Source organism: Bombina bombina, chromosome 6, assembly GCF_027579735.1.
Source record: "Bombina bombina isolate aBomBom1 chromosome 6, aBomBom1.pri, whole genome shotgun sequence".
Lineage (NCBI taxonomy): Eukaryota > Metazoa > Chordata > Amphibia > Anura > Bombinatoridae > Bombina > Bombina bombina.
The window spans coordinates 349,946,151-349,962,251 of NC_069504.1; the positions used below are offsets into that span (position 1 = coordinate 349,946,151).

At 36.8% G+C, this 16,101-nt stretch overlaps 1 protein-coding gene across 4 annotated transcripts in view; it reads left to right on the forward strand.

The window, feature by feature from the left end:
* APAF1 (apoptotic peptidase activating factor 1) overlaps window positions 1-16,101 on the forward strand; it is a 435,848-nt gene that overhangs the window by 105,811 nt on the left and 313,936 nt on the right. For all 4 annotated transcript variants that reach the window (XM_053717008.1, XM_053717007.1, XM_053717010.1 and 1 more), the window contains one exon: window positions 4,795-4,908. In XM_053717008.1, the coding sequence (XP_053572983.1) occupies window positions 4,795-4,908 (114 nt within the window). The remainder of the gene's footprint in view (window positions 1-4,794; window positions 4,909-16,101) is intronic.

Here is a 16,101-nt window from a genome sequence, read left to right on the forward strand (position 1 = left end):
TGTTGTTTCTTCAAATTCATGGTTGGAGGATCAATTTACCATTCAGTTCATTGATTCCTCAGACAAGGGTAACCTTTTTAGGTTTCTAGATAAATTCAGTGTCTATGACTCTGTCCTTGTCAGACAAGAGAAGTTTAACATTGATATCAGCTTGTCAAAACCTTCAGTCACAATCATTCCCTTTGGTAGCCTTATGCATGGAAATGTTGGGTCTTAGGACTGCCGCATCAGATGCGATCTCCTTTGCTCGTTTTCACATGCAACCTCTTCAGCTCTGTATGCTGAACCAATGGTGCAGGGATTACTCAAAGATATCTCAATTAATATCTTTAAACCGATTTTACAACACTCTCTGACATGGTGGACAGATCACCATCGTTTAGTTCAGGGGGCTTCTTTGTTCTTCCGACCTGGACTATAATCTCAACAGATGCAAGTCTTACAGGTTGGGGAGCTGTGTGGGGGTATCTGACGGCACAAGGGGTTTGGGAATCTCAGGAGGTGAGATTTCCGATCAATATTTTGGAACTCCGTGCAATTTTCAGAGCTCTTCAGTTTTGGCCTCTTCTCAAGAGAGAGTTGTTCATTTGTTTTCAGATAGACAATGTCACAACTGTGGCATACATCAATCATCAAGGAGGGACTCACAGTCCTCTGGCTATGAAAGAAGTATCTCGAATTTTGGTTTGGGCGGAATCCAGCTCCTGTCTAATCTCTGCGGTTCATATCCCAGGTATGGACAATTGGAAAGCGGATTATCTCAGTCGCCAAACGTTGCATCCGGGCGAATGGTCTCTTCACCCAGAGGTATTTCTTCAGATTGTTCAAATGTGGGAACTTCCAGAAATAGATCTGATGGCTTCTCATCTAAACAAGAAACTTCCCAGGTATCTGTCCAGATCCCGGGATCCTCAGGCGGAGGCAGTGGATGCATTATCACTTCCTTGGAAGTATCATCCTGCCTATATCTTTCCGCCTCTAGTTCTTCTTCCAAGAGTAATCTCCAAGATTCTGAAGGAATGCTCGTTTGTTCTGCTGGTAGCTCCGGCATGGCCTCACAGGTTTTGGTATGCGGATCTTGTCCGGATGGCCTCTTGCCAACCGTGGACTCTTCCGTTAAGACCAGACCTTTTGTCTCAAGGTCCTTTTTTCCATCAGGATCTGAAATCCTTAAATTTAAAGGTATGGAGATTGAACGCTTGATTCTTGGTCAAAGAGGTTTCTCTGACTCTGTGATTAATACTATGTTACAGGCTCGTAAATCTGTATCCAGAGAGATATATTATAGAGTCTGGAAGACTTATATTTCTTGGTGTCTTTCTCATCATTTTTCTTGGCATTCTTTTAGAATACCGAGAATATTACAGTTTCTTCAGGATGGTTTAGATAAGGGTTTGTCCGCAAGTTCCTTGAAAGGTCAAATCTCTGCTCTTTCTGTTCTTTTTCACAGACAGATTGCTATTCTTCCTGATATTCATTGTTTTGTACAAGCTTTGGTTCGTATAAAGCCTGTCATTAAGTCAATTTCTCCTCCTTGGAGTTTGAATTTGGTTCTGGGGGCTCTTCAAGCTCCTCCATTTGAACCTATGCATTCATTGGATATTAAATTACTTTCTTGGAAAGTTTTGTTCCTTTTGGCCATCTCTTCTGCCAGAAGAGTTTCTGAATTATCTGCTCTTTCTTGTGAGTCTCCTTTTCTGATTTTTCATCAGGATAAGGCGGTGTTGCGAACTTCTTTTGAATTTTTACCTAAGTTGTGAATTCCAACAACATTAGTAGAGACATTGTGGTTCCTTCATTATGTCTTAATCCTAAGAATTCTAAGGAGAAATCGTTGCATTCTTTGGATGTTATTAGAGCTTTCAAATATTATGTTGAAGCTACTAAGTCTTTCCGAAAGAGTTTATTTGTTATCTTTTCCGGTTTTAGAAAGGCCAGAAAACTTCTGCCATTTCTTTGGCATCTTGGTTGAAATCTTTAATTCATCTTGCCTATGTTGAGTCGGGTAAGACTCCGCCTCATAGGATTACAGCTCATTCTACTAGGTCAGTTTCTACTTCCTGGGCGTTTAGGAATGAAGCTTCGGTTGTTCAGATTTGCAAAGCGGCAACTTGGTCCTCTTTGCATACTTTTACCAAATTCTACCATTTTGTTGTATTTTCTTCTTCTGAAGCAGTTTTTGGTAGAAAAGTACTTCAGGCAGCGTTTTCAGTTTGAATCTTCTGCTTATGTTTTTTCATTAAACTTTATTTTGGTGTGGATTATTTTCAGCAGGAATTGGCTGTCTTTATTTTATCCCTCCCTCTCTAGTGACTCTTGTGTGGAAAGATCCACATCTTGGGTAGTCATTATCCCATACGTCACTAGCTCATGGACTCTTGCTAATTACATGAAAGAAAACATAATTTATGTAAGAACTTACCTGATAAATTCATTTCTTTCATATTAGCAAGAGTCCATGAGGCCCGCCCTTTTTTTGTGGTGGTTATGATTTTTTTGTATAAAGCACAATTATTCCAATTCCTTATTTTATATGCTTTCGCACTTTTTTCTTATCACCCCACTTCTTGGCTATTCGTTAAACTGAATTGTGGGTGTGGTGAGGGGTGTATTTATAGGCATTTTAAGGTTTGGGAAACTTTGCCCCTCCTGGTAGGAATGTATATCCCATACGTCACTAGCTCATGGACTCTTGCTAATATGAAAGAAATGAATTTATCAGGTAAGTTCTTACATAAATTATGTTATATATATATATATATATATATATATATATATATATATATATATATATACACACATACATATATATATATATATATATATATATATATATCATATAAACACACACATATAAACACACACATATATATATATATATATATATATACACACACATATATATATATATACACACATATACACGCACATATATACACACACACACACACACATATATATATATATATATATATATATGTGTGTGATAAGAACCGTAGTATAGAAAACAAGAGAAAAGATAAAGAGTAAAGGGCGCTCAGACTAGTCGCTATGAAGTATAGCTAGAGTGTCTATTAGGAAACCCCTATATGTGTGTAAATGTATCCTTATTAATGCAATATATAGTTGCCCTACAAAAAACAAGTATTTATAAAAAGTTCCTAGTGGACACAGTACCTATTAATGGATTGGTACAGAATATGGATTATGCACTGAATGGTATTCTACCACAGAGTTACTCTGTTAATAATAACTAAAATATAAACCTAAAAATGTTAAAAAATCTGCATAAATAAATAAACATAAAAAGACAAACAATAATATAGTGATAATTCAAGTGTACAGTCATAAACCAAATTATGGTTTATGTGTGTGTATATATGTATGTGTATATATGTGATATATATATATATATATATATATATATATATATACACACACATACACATACACACACATATATATATATATATATATGTGTGTGTGTATATATATATATATATATATATATATATATATATATGTGTGTGTGTGTGTATATGTATGTATGTATGTGTGTGTGTATATATATATATATATATATATATATATATATATATATATATATATATATATATATATATATATATATATATATATATATATATATACACACAAAACACGGAAGGGAACAGCACTCTCATACTGGACCGGGTACACATCCTATGACCCTGCAACTGGCACTCACAGAAAGCTGTGCTGCTCCCAGAGTCACAGGCAGTTCTGGGTGCAGGTCTGGGTGCAAGAACCATAGGGAAAATTACAAAACAAATTACATATTCCTGTGCACCCTTCCCTTGTTCCCAGTTTGTTTGGATTTGAAAGCTTGCATTGTGTGGCTGTTTTAGGGTCCCAGGTATTGGAAAGGACCTTGACGAGGTACCTGGGCTTGTCCCATTTGGCCAGATGCGGTAACTAACCTTTCCATTTTTGCTTTTAAATCTTAGCTGAGAGCTTGTAAGTGAGTGCTGGGTTTTCTCTGTGTGATATATATATATATATATATATATATCATAAAAACATTTTCTTCTATTTGAAGAACATTGGAATGTGAAATACTGTATTCACAGTAAGCACAATACAAATTTTAAAATTGATTTAAAATGATTTTTCATGTCTTCAAGGTATTTGAGTGAAAAGGGCTAAAAAAAAATAAAAAATATATGTATGTATATACATATAAAAACACATAAATAAAGATGCATATACATACACACACATAATATAGCCCTTTTACAGTCAAATATCAAATACATGGTCATACCTTTTTAACTCTTTTTTTATAAATATTTTTTTAAAATAATTATATGAATAATTTATATAATGTATTTGAAGATGTTGGCGTAAAGGGTAAATAACATTAGTCGCCCTAAACCCAACGAGTGCAAGATTAGTGTGGACTAGAGTGAAACCATTTACCTTTTAACTTGTAATATATGAGCAAGTTAGTGCAGACACATTTTATGCTTTTCGCAAACAATAATAATCTAGCCTTGTGTGTTTAACCTCTGCAAAGTAAATCCCCCCCCCCCCCCCACTCATTGGTAAGGTTTAGTAATATTAGTCCTGTATTTTGTTAGTCTTTGTATGTATATTTTCTAAAACATTAATACGTTATTTAAAGTGCAGATCTATTGTTTGTTTGGTTTCACCCCAGACGGCTTCTGATCTTTTTGGGAATGTGAATCGATGCTTTAGATGATTTGTATAACATGTGTACATTATTTAACTCTCACCACTCTCTTTTTATCATAGGAACTATGTTCACTGTTGTTTTCATTGAATTGGTTAAAAGCAAAAACAGGGTTGTTTGGACCTGCTCACCTTATTCATGAGTTTGTGCATTATCGGAGCATACTAGATAAGCAGGTAAAAATTGTATTTCTTTTATAGGTGGGGTTTGTATCAGTTTGTGGTGTATTACTGGAATTAGATAAACACTGATAATTCTAGCGTCTTTGTGCCACTGGCTTTCAGGGGTTATAGAAAGATTGGGAACCCTTAAGAATCAATTTTTTTTTAATTTATTTATAAACCAACAAAGTTGTCACAGCATAATTATAGCATAATAAAGGTTAAGTTACATTCACATGATCATTTCACCACGCAGGGTAATCCAAGCAAATCAAATAAACAGATAATGTGACCTTTTACATTATAAACTATACCTCTATAAGCTAAATTGTTTATCTGGGCGTCGATAATTAAACATTTGCTTAGCGAGAAAGAAGAAAATTATAATACTCCAGAAAAAAATTGGATCATGCAAACGATGGCCCTTACCCCAGACTGGGTAAAGCCTCCTCTTTTCTGTAATTTTTACCTCAAAATTTTACATTAAATTTTAACAATTGTTGGTGAGTTTTTAGTTTTATATTCAACAATTCCCCCCATACACAGCACACACAAAAATAATAACAAAGACAACGAAAAAAAAAAAAAAAAGAGAGAGAGAGAGGATTCCTACCATTCTTCCCCGCCCCTCCCCTAGTCCTCTACACTTAAACCCACCTGAGTATTGCTGCTCCCTAGTATCACAATTATACCTATTCCGGTGGTAAACTACCTGACTGCCTCAACATATCTGATAATAGATATAAATTGTAGTTGGGCTGCGATAGAATAGGTTTTCATTATACCCATCCATTTTTGAAGATACTTCTCCAGCTTCCCTTCTATATATAAATCACTGGAATATTGTTCCATAATAATTATATTAGCAATCAAAGATTTGTAGGTTTGGAAATATAGAGATCTGCTACATTTCCAGTTGAGCAAAATTAGATTGCGGGCAGCTAATATCATTAATTGTCTTATACTGTTTATTTTTTGTATAATTACACATAAAAAACCCCTCCTGTGGGCCTATTTTCAATGGGTCTTCTAAACTCAGAGATAGCCAAAAATGTATCTTATTCCAGAACTGTTTAATTATAGGACAGTTCCAAAGGCAATGCATGATATCTGCATTCAAATTACCCCATTTCGGGCAAATATTATTGCCAGAAGGGTACCATTTTTTAAGATGTGCGGGGGTAATATATATCAAATTATGACGTTTGCAGTGCGATTCTCTCCACGAAATTATACTAGTTGTTTTACGTAAAGTCCTGAAGCTGTCCTCAATTTCTTCAGTAGAAATGCAGGGAAAATGTATTTTCCATTTCTCTACTAATACCTCTAGACGAGTCTGGCTAGCTTTTTTAATTAATAGATTGTACATAAGAGAGATTGACCTGTTACCCTGTTTATAGATATTAATTACTGAATTAATATCTCCCAGTTTCCAATCGGTTTTATTGTCCTGCCATAATTCTCCATACATATGTCTCAATTGCAGATATGCGTAAAAACCATGTTTATGAATCCCAAATTCATTCTGTAGATCTGCAAATGACTTTGCCATATCTAACCTATTGTCCCTAATTTGAATCACTTCTTGAAATCCTTTATTAGACCAGTCTTTGAAGACTCTGGAGGAAATTCCAGGTGGAAATTTAGGGTTGCCACAGATTGGAAGATATTTAGAGGATTTCCAATTTATTTTTAGCTCATCGCATAATTTGTGCCATGCTAAAATGGGACTCAACATTGTCCCCAACCGAGCCACCCGTTTGGGTAGGTCTTTCCTATCCAGATGTATCAAAGCTCTCAGAGCATATGGGGTCACCATTTCCGTTTCTAAGAGAAAATTAGTTGAATACTCTGTTTCCATAATCCAGTCTAAAATATATTTACTTAATATGGCTAAATTGTAGTATCTGAGATTTGGGAGTGCAAGGCCTCCTACCTTTGTATATAAAGAAAGGTTATGTATCGATATTCGTCTGCGTTTTTGCTTCCATACAAACCCTGCTGTAATACTATTAAATAAGGCCACATCTTTAATTTTAATCAGAAACGACTAATTTTGAAGTAGGTATAGAAGTTGTGGGAAAAAAATGGTCTTAACCATGGCAACTCGAGCTGATAAAGAAATTGGAAGCGATATCCATCTATCTACCTCTTTTTTATATTTGAAAAAATAAGATGTAAAATTTAATTTGTACCACTCATTAGGATCTTTATGTATTTTGATCCCCAAATAATTTAAAGATTCTACTGATTTGAAAGGATATCTATGTAATAGGGTATCATTTTGGGCAATCCAGAGGATTTCAGATTTTTCTGGATTCATTTTATAACCAGCAAAGGACCCAAATTGTTTAGCTAGTATCAAGAAATGTTGTATCGATGAATCTGATTCATTCAAGAATAGTAGTAAATCATCCGCGTATAGGGTAAGGACAACTTTGATTTTACCGATCATTATCCCTTTCCTAAAATAATATCTTGTGAGAGTTCCGAGTTGATTAATAGGTTAGAAATGGGATTTTGGTAAATTGCATGAATCATATTTAAGAAGTTATCCTTAAATCCAAAGCTTACTAAAGAATGAAAAAAGTGGTCCCAGTTAATAAGGTCAAAAGCCTTTTCCGCATCGATCGCCAATAGGGCCATATTAGATCTCTCTCGGCATGTTTTAGCCTTATTTTCGGACCAAAAAAAGTCTATAATCGTCAAGACTCGGCGAATAATTTTGGACACGTTTCTGCCTGGCATAAAACCAACTTGCTCTGGATGTATTAGGTTCCCTCTATAAGTTTTCAGCCTATTTGCGATAATAGATGTGAAGATTTTATAATCACAATTTAATAGTGATATTGGTCTATATGCAGCCATATTTTCTGGGTCTTTATTCTTTTTGGGTATAAGGGTAATTATAGATGCCGAGAAGTATCTAGATGTTTTTTTGTTTTTGATATAATAAGAATTAAACAGATTCACTAAAGCTTCTGGAATATACTCTAGTAGGATTTTATATAATTCTATTGAAAGTTGATTGGGGCCTGGAGCTTTAGAGGTTTTAGCCAATCTAATCTGCTTTATCACTTCTTCCACTGTAATCGGTGCGTTTAATAAGTCTAGGTCTTGAGTAGATATCTTAGATAATTTAAGATTGTTCCAGAAGTTTAGTTTATTTTGACTATTTCTTCCTTCTTATAGATATTTTTATAAAATTCATAGAACGCTTCTTTAATTTCCGGGGAATTGGTAATACATTTGCCTGCCACTCTAATTTTATGAATTCTTCTATTACTTTGTCTATTTTTAATTAGATTTGAGAGGTATCTAGCCAATCTGCCATAATTCCCTTGATATTTAGCTTTCATTTTTAAATCTTCTTGTACGGTCTTGTGTTTGATAAATAAATCCCTTTAATTTTTTTTCTCAGAGTATTTATCCAACATTTGTTTGATAGGGTTATTAATATATGCCTCGTATGCATTCCTAACTTGATTTGTTAACTGGGTTTCTCTGGCCTTACACTTCCTTTTCAGTTTACACAAATATGCTCTTATTTCAGCCCTGATAAACGCCTTATATGCTTCCCAAAATATTTCTGGTTTACACCGATAAGTGTTATTGGTATTATTATATTCGTTCCACTTCTCAATTATCCAGTTAGTGAATTGTAAATTATTTATTAGATAGGAAGGGAAGGACAGTCAACGAAAATTAGGGCCAGAGTCTGGTCCAATCTTAATCAGTAAGGATATAACTGCATGGTCAGAAATAATTATATCATTAATGCTTGTATTAATAACTTGATTTAATGCGAGTTCTGAAACCAGAAACCTGTCTATACGTGAAAGTGTATTATATGTTTTCGATTCACATGTGAATACTCTTAGATCAGGAAATTGTGCACGCCATATATCCGTACCCCTAAATCCATCATAAAATTTGAAAGAATCCGATTCTTCCCATGTTCGGATTTATTCACACATTTAAACCTATCCAAGCGTGGCCTGTGCGCAATATTAAAATCTCCACCAATAATAATTCTCTGGTTGCTATAATACATCAATTTGGCTTTCAAAATATCCCAGAAACTTTTATCTGGTTTATTGGGACCATATACATTACACAAAACCAATTTAACATCACAAATCGATACTTCTAGAATAAGATATCTCCCGTTCTGTTCTATAGTTTGGGAGAGGATATCACACTGCAAATTCTTATTAAGTAAGATCGCGACACCCCTTTTCCTCCCACAGTATGGTGAACATATTATATTACCCACCCATTTGGGGGTCGATCCGATATAAATCGTCGCCCGCAAAAGCCGGCGACGCCAATATTTACGCTGATTTGGTATCCTATATACGGCGTAACCTAGAAGTTACGAGCGTATATTTCTGCCGTCGCCCGTAGTTTTTTGGGCCATAGGCAGGTATACCAAACCAGCGCAGTTTGGTATCCAATATGCAGCGTAAGGACTTACGTGGCGAAAATGGAGAAAACTTACTCCATTTTCACCTCGCCACAAAAAGCAGCCGTAAGAAGCCTTACGCTGACTATTGGAGCCCCGTAACTCCCTAAACTAACTAGAAAATAAACCTAACACCTAACGCATGCGCAATGTCTATCTCCCTGTCAACCGCGATCCCCCCCCCCCCCCCGAAATCCCTAATAAAGTTATTAACCCCTAAACCGCCGCTCCCGGACCCCGCCACCATCTACATAAACTAACCCCCTACTGTGAGCCCCTAAAACCGCCGCCATCTACCTTATCTATCCCCTAATCTGACCCCTTACACCGCCGCCACCTATATAAAAATTATTAACCCCTAATCTAATCCCCCTATACCGCCGCCAGCTATATTAATATTATTAACCCCTAATGTAAGCCCCTTACCCCGCCGCCATCTCTATTAAAATGATTAACCCCTAATTTAATCTACCTACCCCGCCGCCAGCTATTTTATCTATATTAACCCTAAGTATATTATAGTTAATATAGGTATTACATTATATATATTAACTATATTAACCCTAATTATATTAGGGTTAATATAGTTAATATAGTTACTATAGTATTTATATTAACTATATTAACTCTATCTAACCCTAACTAAATTTATATTAAATTAATCTATTTCATTTATAAACTAAAATATTCCTATTTAAATCTAAATACTTACCTATAAAATAAACCCTAAGATAGCAACAATATAATTAATAATTACATTGTAGCTATGTTAGGGTTAATATTTATTTTACAGGTAAATTGTTAATTATTTTAACTAGGTATAATAGATATTAAATAGTTATTAACTATTTAATATCTACCTAGTTAAAATAATTACCCAATTACCTGTAAAATAAATCCTAACCTAAGTTATAAATACACCTACACTATCAATAAATTTAATAAACTACAAACATCTATCTAAAAATACAATTAAATTAACTAAACTAAATTACAAAAAAAAACAAACACTAAATTACAAAAAATAAAAAAAAGATTACAAGATTTTTAAGCTAATTACACCTATTCTAAGCCCCCTAATAAAATAATAAACCCCCAAAATAAAAAAAATTCCCTGCCCTATTCTAAATTAAACAAATGTCAAAGCTCTTTACCTTACCAGCCCTTAAAAGGGCCTTTTGTGGGGCATGCCCCAAAGAATTCAGCTCTTTTGCATACAACAAATACAATCCCCCCCCCCATTACAACCCACCACCCACATACCCCTATTCTAAAACCACCCAAATCCCCCTTAAAAAAGCCTAACACTACCCCCCTGAAGATCTCCCTACCTTGTCTTCACCACACCGGGCCGAACTCCTGATCCGATCTGGGCGATGTCTTCCTCCAAGCGGCAAAGAAGAATTCTTCCTCCGGCGATGTCTTCCTCCAAGCGGCAAAGAAGAATTCTTCCTCCGGCGACGTCTTCCTCCAAGCGGCAGCAAAGTCTTCATTCTTCCGGCGGCATCTTCAATCTTCTTTCTTCGCTCCGCCGCCGCGGAGCATCCATCCCGGCCGACTGCTGTACTACGAATGAGGTACCTTTAAATGACGTCATCCAAGATGGCGTCCGCCGAATTCCGATTGGCTGATAGGATTCTATCAGCCAATCGGAATTAAGTTAGAAAAATCTGATTGGCTGATTGAATCAGCCAATCAGATTCAAGTTCAATCCGATTGGCTGATCCGAACAGCCAATCAGATTGAGCTCGCATTCTATTGGCTGATCGGAACAGCCAATAGAATGCAAGCTCAATCTGATTGGCTGATTGGATCAGCCAATCGGATTGAACTTGAATCTGATTGGCTGATTCAATCAGCCAATCAGATTTTTCTAACTTAATTCCGATTGGCTGATAGAATCCTATCAGCCAATCGGAATTCGGCGGACGCCATCTTGGATGACGTCATTTAAAGGTACCTCATTCGTAGTACAGCAGTCGGCCGGGATGGATGCTCCGCGGCGGCGGAGCGAAGAAAGAAGATTGAAGATGCCGCCGGAAGAATGAAGACTTTGCTGCCGCTTGGAGGAAGACGTCGCCGGAGGAAGAATTCTTCTTTGCCGCTTGGAGGAAGACATCGCCGGAGGAAGAATTCTTCTTTGCCGCTTGGAGGAAGACATCGCCCGGATCGGATCAGGAGTTCGGCCCGGTGTGGTGAAGACAAGGTAGGGAGATCTTCAGGGGGGTAGTGTTAGGCTTTTTTAAGGGGGGTTTGGGTGGTTTTAGAATAGGGGTATGTGGGTGGTGGGTTGTAATGGGGGGGGGGATTGTATTTGTTGTATGCAAAAGAGCTGAATTCTTTGGGGCATGCCCCACAAAAGGCCCTTTTAAGGGCTGGTAAGGTAAAGAGCTTTGAAATTTGTTTAATTTAGAATAGGGCAGGGAATTTTTTTTATTTTGGGGGTTTATTATTTTATTAGGGGGCTTAGAATAGGTGTAATTAGCTTAAAAATCTTGTAATCTTTTTTTTATTTTTTGTAATTTAGTTTAGTTAATTTAATTGTATTTTTAGATAGATGTTTGTAGTTTATTAAATTTATTGATAGTGTAGGTGTATTTATAACTTAGGTTAGGATTTATTTTACAGGTAATTGGGTAATTATTTTAACTAGGTAGATATTAAATAGTTAATAACTTTTTAATATCTATTATACCTAGTTAAAATAATTAACAATTTACCTGTAAAATAAATATTAACCCTAACATAGCTACAATGTAATTATTAATTATATTGTAGCTATCTTAGGGTTTATTTTATAGGTAAGTATTTAGATTTAAATAGGAATATTTTAGTTTATAAATGAATTAGATTAATTTAATATAAATTTAGTTAGGGGTGTTAGGGTTAGATAGAGTTAATATAGTTAATATAAATACTATAGTAACTATATTAACCCTAATATAATTAGGGTTAATATAGTTAATATATATAATGTAATACCTATATTAACTATAATATACTTAGGGTTAATATAGATAATATAGCTGGCGGCGGGGTAGGTAGATTAAATTAGGGGTTAATCATTTTATCCCCTTAAGGACAAAGGCCATTTTTCAATTTCTTTCCCTTAAAGACCAGGGCTATTTTTACATTTCTGCGGTGTTTGTGTTTAGCTGTAATTTTCCTCTTACTCATTTACTGTACCCACACATATTATATACCGTTTTTATCGCCACTAAATGGACTTTCTAACGATACCATTATTTTCATCATATCTTATAATTTATTATTAAAAAAATTATAAAATATGAGGAAAAAATGGAAAAAAACACACTTTTTCTAACTTTGACCCCCAAAATCTGTTACAAATCTACAACCACCAAAAAACACCCATGCTAAATAGTTTCTAAATTTTGTCCTGAGTTTAGAAATACCCAATGTTAACATGTTCTTTGCTTTTTTTGCAAGTTATAGGGTAATAAATACAAGTAGCACTTTGCTATTTCAAAACCACTTTTTTTTCAAAATGAGCGCTAGTTACATTGGAACCCTGATATCTGTCAGGAATACCTGAATATCCCTTAACTTGTATATATTTTTTTTAGAAGACATTCCAAAGTATTGATCTAGGCCCATTTTGGTATATTTCATGCCACCATTTCACCGCCAAATGCGATCAAATAAAAAAAAATGTTCAATTTTTCACAAATTTTTTCACAAACTTTAGGTTTCTCACAGAAAATATTTACAAACAACTTGTTCAATTATGGCATAAATGGTTGTAAATGCTTCTTTGGGATCCCCTTTGTTCAGAAATAGCAGACTTATATGGCTTTGTTGTTGCTTTTTGGTAATTAGAAGGCTTCTAAATGCCACTGCGCACCACACGTGTTTTATGCCCAGCAGTGAAGGGGTTAATTAGGGAGCATGTAGGGAGCTTGTAGAGTTAATTTTAGCTTTAGTGTAGTGTAGTAGACAACCCAAAGTATTGATCTAGGCCCATTTTGGTATATTTAATGCCACCATTTCACCGCCAAATGCGATCAAATTTTAAAAAACGAATTTTTTTTCGCAATTTTAGGTTTCTCACTGAAATTATTTACAAACAGCTTGTGCAATTATAGCACAAATGGTTGTAAATTCTTCTCTGGGACCCCCTTTGTTCAGAAATAGCAGACATATATGGTTTTGGTGATGCTTTTTGGTAATTAGAAGGCTGCTAAATGCCGCTGCACATCACACGTGTATTATGTCTAGCAGTGAAGGGGTTAATTAGGGATCTTGTAGGGAACTTGCAGGGTTAATGTTAGCTTTAGTGTAGAGATCAGCCTCCCACCTAACACAGCAGACCCCCTGATCCCTCCCAAACAGCTCTCTTCCCTCCCCCACCCCACAATTGTCCCCGCCATCTTAAGTACTGGCAGAAAGTCTGCCAGTACTAAAATAAAAGGTATCTTTTTTTTTTATTATTATTTTTTTTAGCATATTTACATATGCTGCGGTGTAGGATCCCCCTTAGCCCCAAACCTCCCTGATCCCCCCCAAATAGCTCTCTAACCTTCCCCCTCTACATTATTGGGAGCCATCTTGGGTACTGGCAGCTGTCTGCCAGTACCCAGTTTACAAAAAAAAGATATATTTTTTATTTTTTCCCCCCACTTTTCTGTAGTGTAGCTTCCCCCCCCAAGACTAAACCCCCACCCCCTCCCAGATCACTTAGATTAAATATATAACGTTTTATATACCCCCTTCTCTCCCTCTAAATATACAAAATCTGTTCCATAGTGTAATGGTTCCCACCCGCTCCCTCCCTGTGCACGCGCCCGTGCGCGCCCCCAGCGAGCCCGCCCACGATCCCGCCCACCGCTGCATTACATAATGCACCGATGGCCGTCCACCCGCCTCCCACGTTGGCTCCCACCCACCAACAATTGCGGGCCATCGATGTCCGGTGCAGAGAGGGCCACAGAATGGCTCTCTCTGCATCGGATGGGGTAAAATGTTATTGCAGTGATGCCTCGATATCGAGGCATCACTGCAATAACCGGAAAGCGGCTGGAAGCGATCAGGATCGCTTCCAGCCGCTTTCAACCCCAACGTCGTACAGGGTACGTCGCTGGTCTTTAAAGACCAGGTTGTGTGCGACGTACCCTGTACGACGCATGTCGTTAAGGGGTTAATAGAGATGGCGGCGGTGTAAGGGGCTTACATTAGGGGTTAATAATTTTAATATAGATGGCGGCGGTGTTAGGGGCTCACTTTAGGGGGTTATAGATATAATATAGCTGGCGGCGGGGTACGGGAGCGGCGGTTTAGGGGTTAATAACTTTATTAGGTTGTGGCGGGGTACGGGAGCGGCGGTTTAGGGGTTAATAGCTTTTTTATTGTTAGGATAGTGAGGGGGGATAGCGGATAGAGGGTTAGACGTGTCAGGTTATGTTAGGGAGGCGTGTTAGACGTGTCGGGCTATGTTAGGGAGGCGTGTTAGACAGTGCGGGTGTTTTAGACTTTAGTCAGGTTTTATAGGCGCCGGCAGTTTCTAACGTGGCGCAAGTCACTGGCGACGCCAGAAATTTGTACTTGCGCAGATTTCTGGACATCGCTGGTTTGTCAGACTTACGGCACGTTAGCATCTGACGGCGACTTATATAGGATAGCTCGAGTTGCGAGCTGAAACTGCGGGCGACGCCGGTTCCCTCGCTTGCGCCGCAAACTGCGATCTATATCGGATCGCGCCCTTGGATTTTAACTTTAGAGCTTCCTCAGGTTTTAGGTGAGTTTCTTGCAGAAAAACTATCTGTGGGTTAAGGGAATTGAGATGTCTTATTATTGTCTTTCTTTTTATTGGGGATGTTATTCCCCCCCCCACATTCCACGACAGCAGATTAAGTTTGTTTGTTTGTACTCATTTTATTCTATTAGGAAAAAGGTATCAAAGTGTAGAGAGCGAGGGAGAGAAACAGAGAGGAAGGGGAGGGAGCGGTAACAAAAAAAAAAAAAAAGACTTCGCAGACGCACTACATTCATACAAACAAGGCACCCGAACGCCATTCAAAATTAAAAAAACGCTATCAAGAGAGTATCAAGAGAGTATAGCCTAATATTCTAATTAAGTTTAAGCTCTTTGCATAATGATTGGGCTGTTTCGACTTCAGTGATTATTTGGGTAATACCATTAACCTTGATTATAATTTTTGCCGGGTAGACCAATCTTGCTTGTAAATTAGCATTAATAAATTTTGTACAGTATGGTGCCATTATTCTCCGTTTTGCAGAAGTTTCTGCCGAAAAGTCTTGAAATAAAAGTAATCTTTACATTCCTGGGTTTTGCGGTAATTCTGCATTATAGAGATCTTATCTTGGAAGTTAAGAAACTTTATTATAACTGTCCTAGGTCTAGGGGGTCCAGTGGAGTTATCTTTAATAGCTCCTAGTCTATGCGCCCTTTCTATTAGCATAGGCTGTTGATTTTGTAAGCCCACATATTGTGGCAGCAAAACTGATGCAAAATGTATAAGATCATTAAACTCTGTACTTTCAGGGAGGCCCACTACTTTAACGTTGTTACGTCTGGACCCGTCTTCAAGATCTTTGATCTTAGCCTGCATCGCGGCCATTTTTTTTTCATGGTCTGATACTATTGTTTCTTGGCTATTTATCAGGTCTTCTAAACTGGATATTCTAAGCTCTGCTTCATCAAGTCGTCTAGAAAATTGTCTAACTTCTGTCGCAAGATTAGATATCTCTAGTTTAATTTCTGT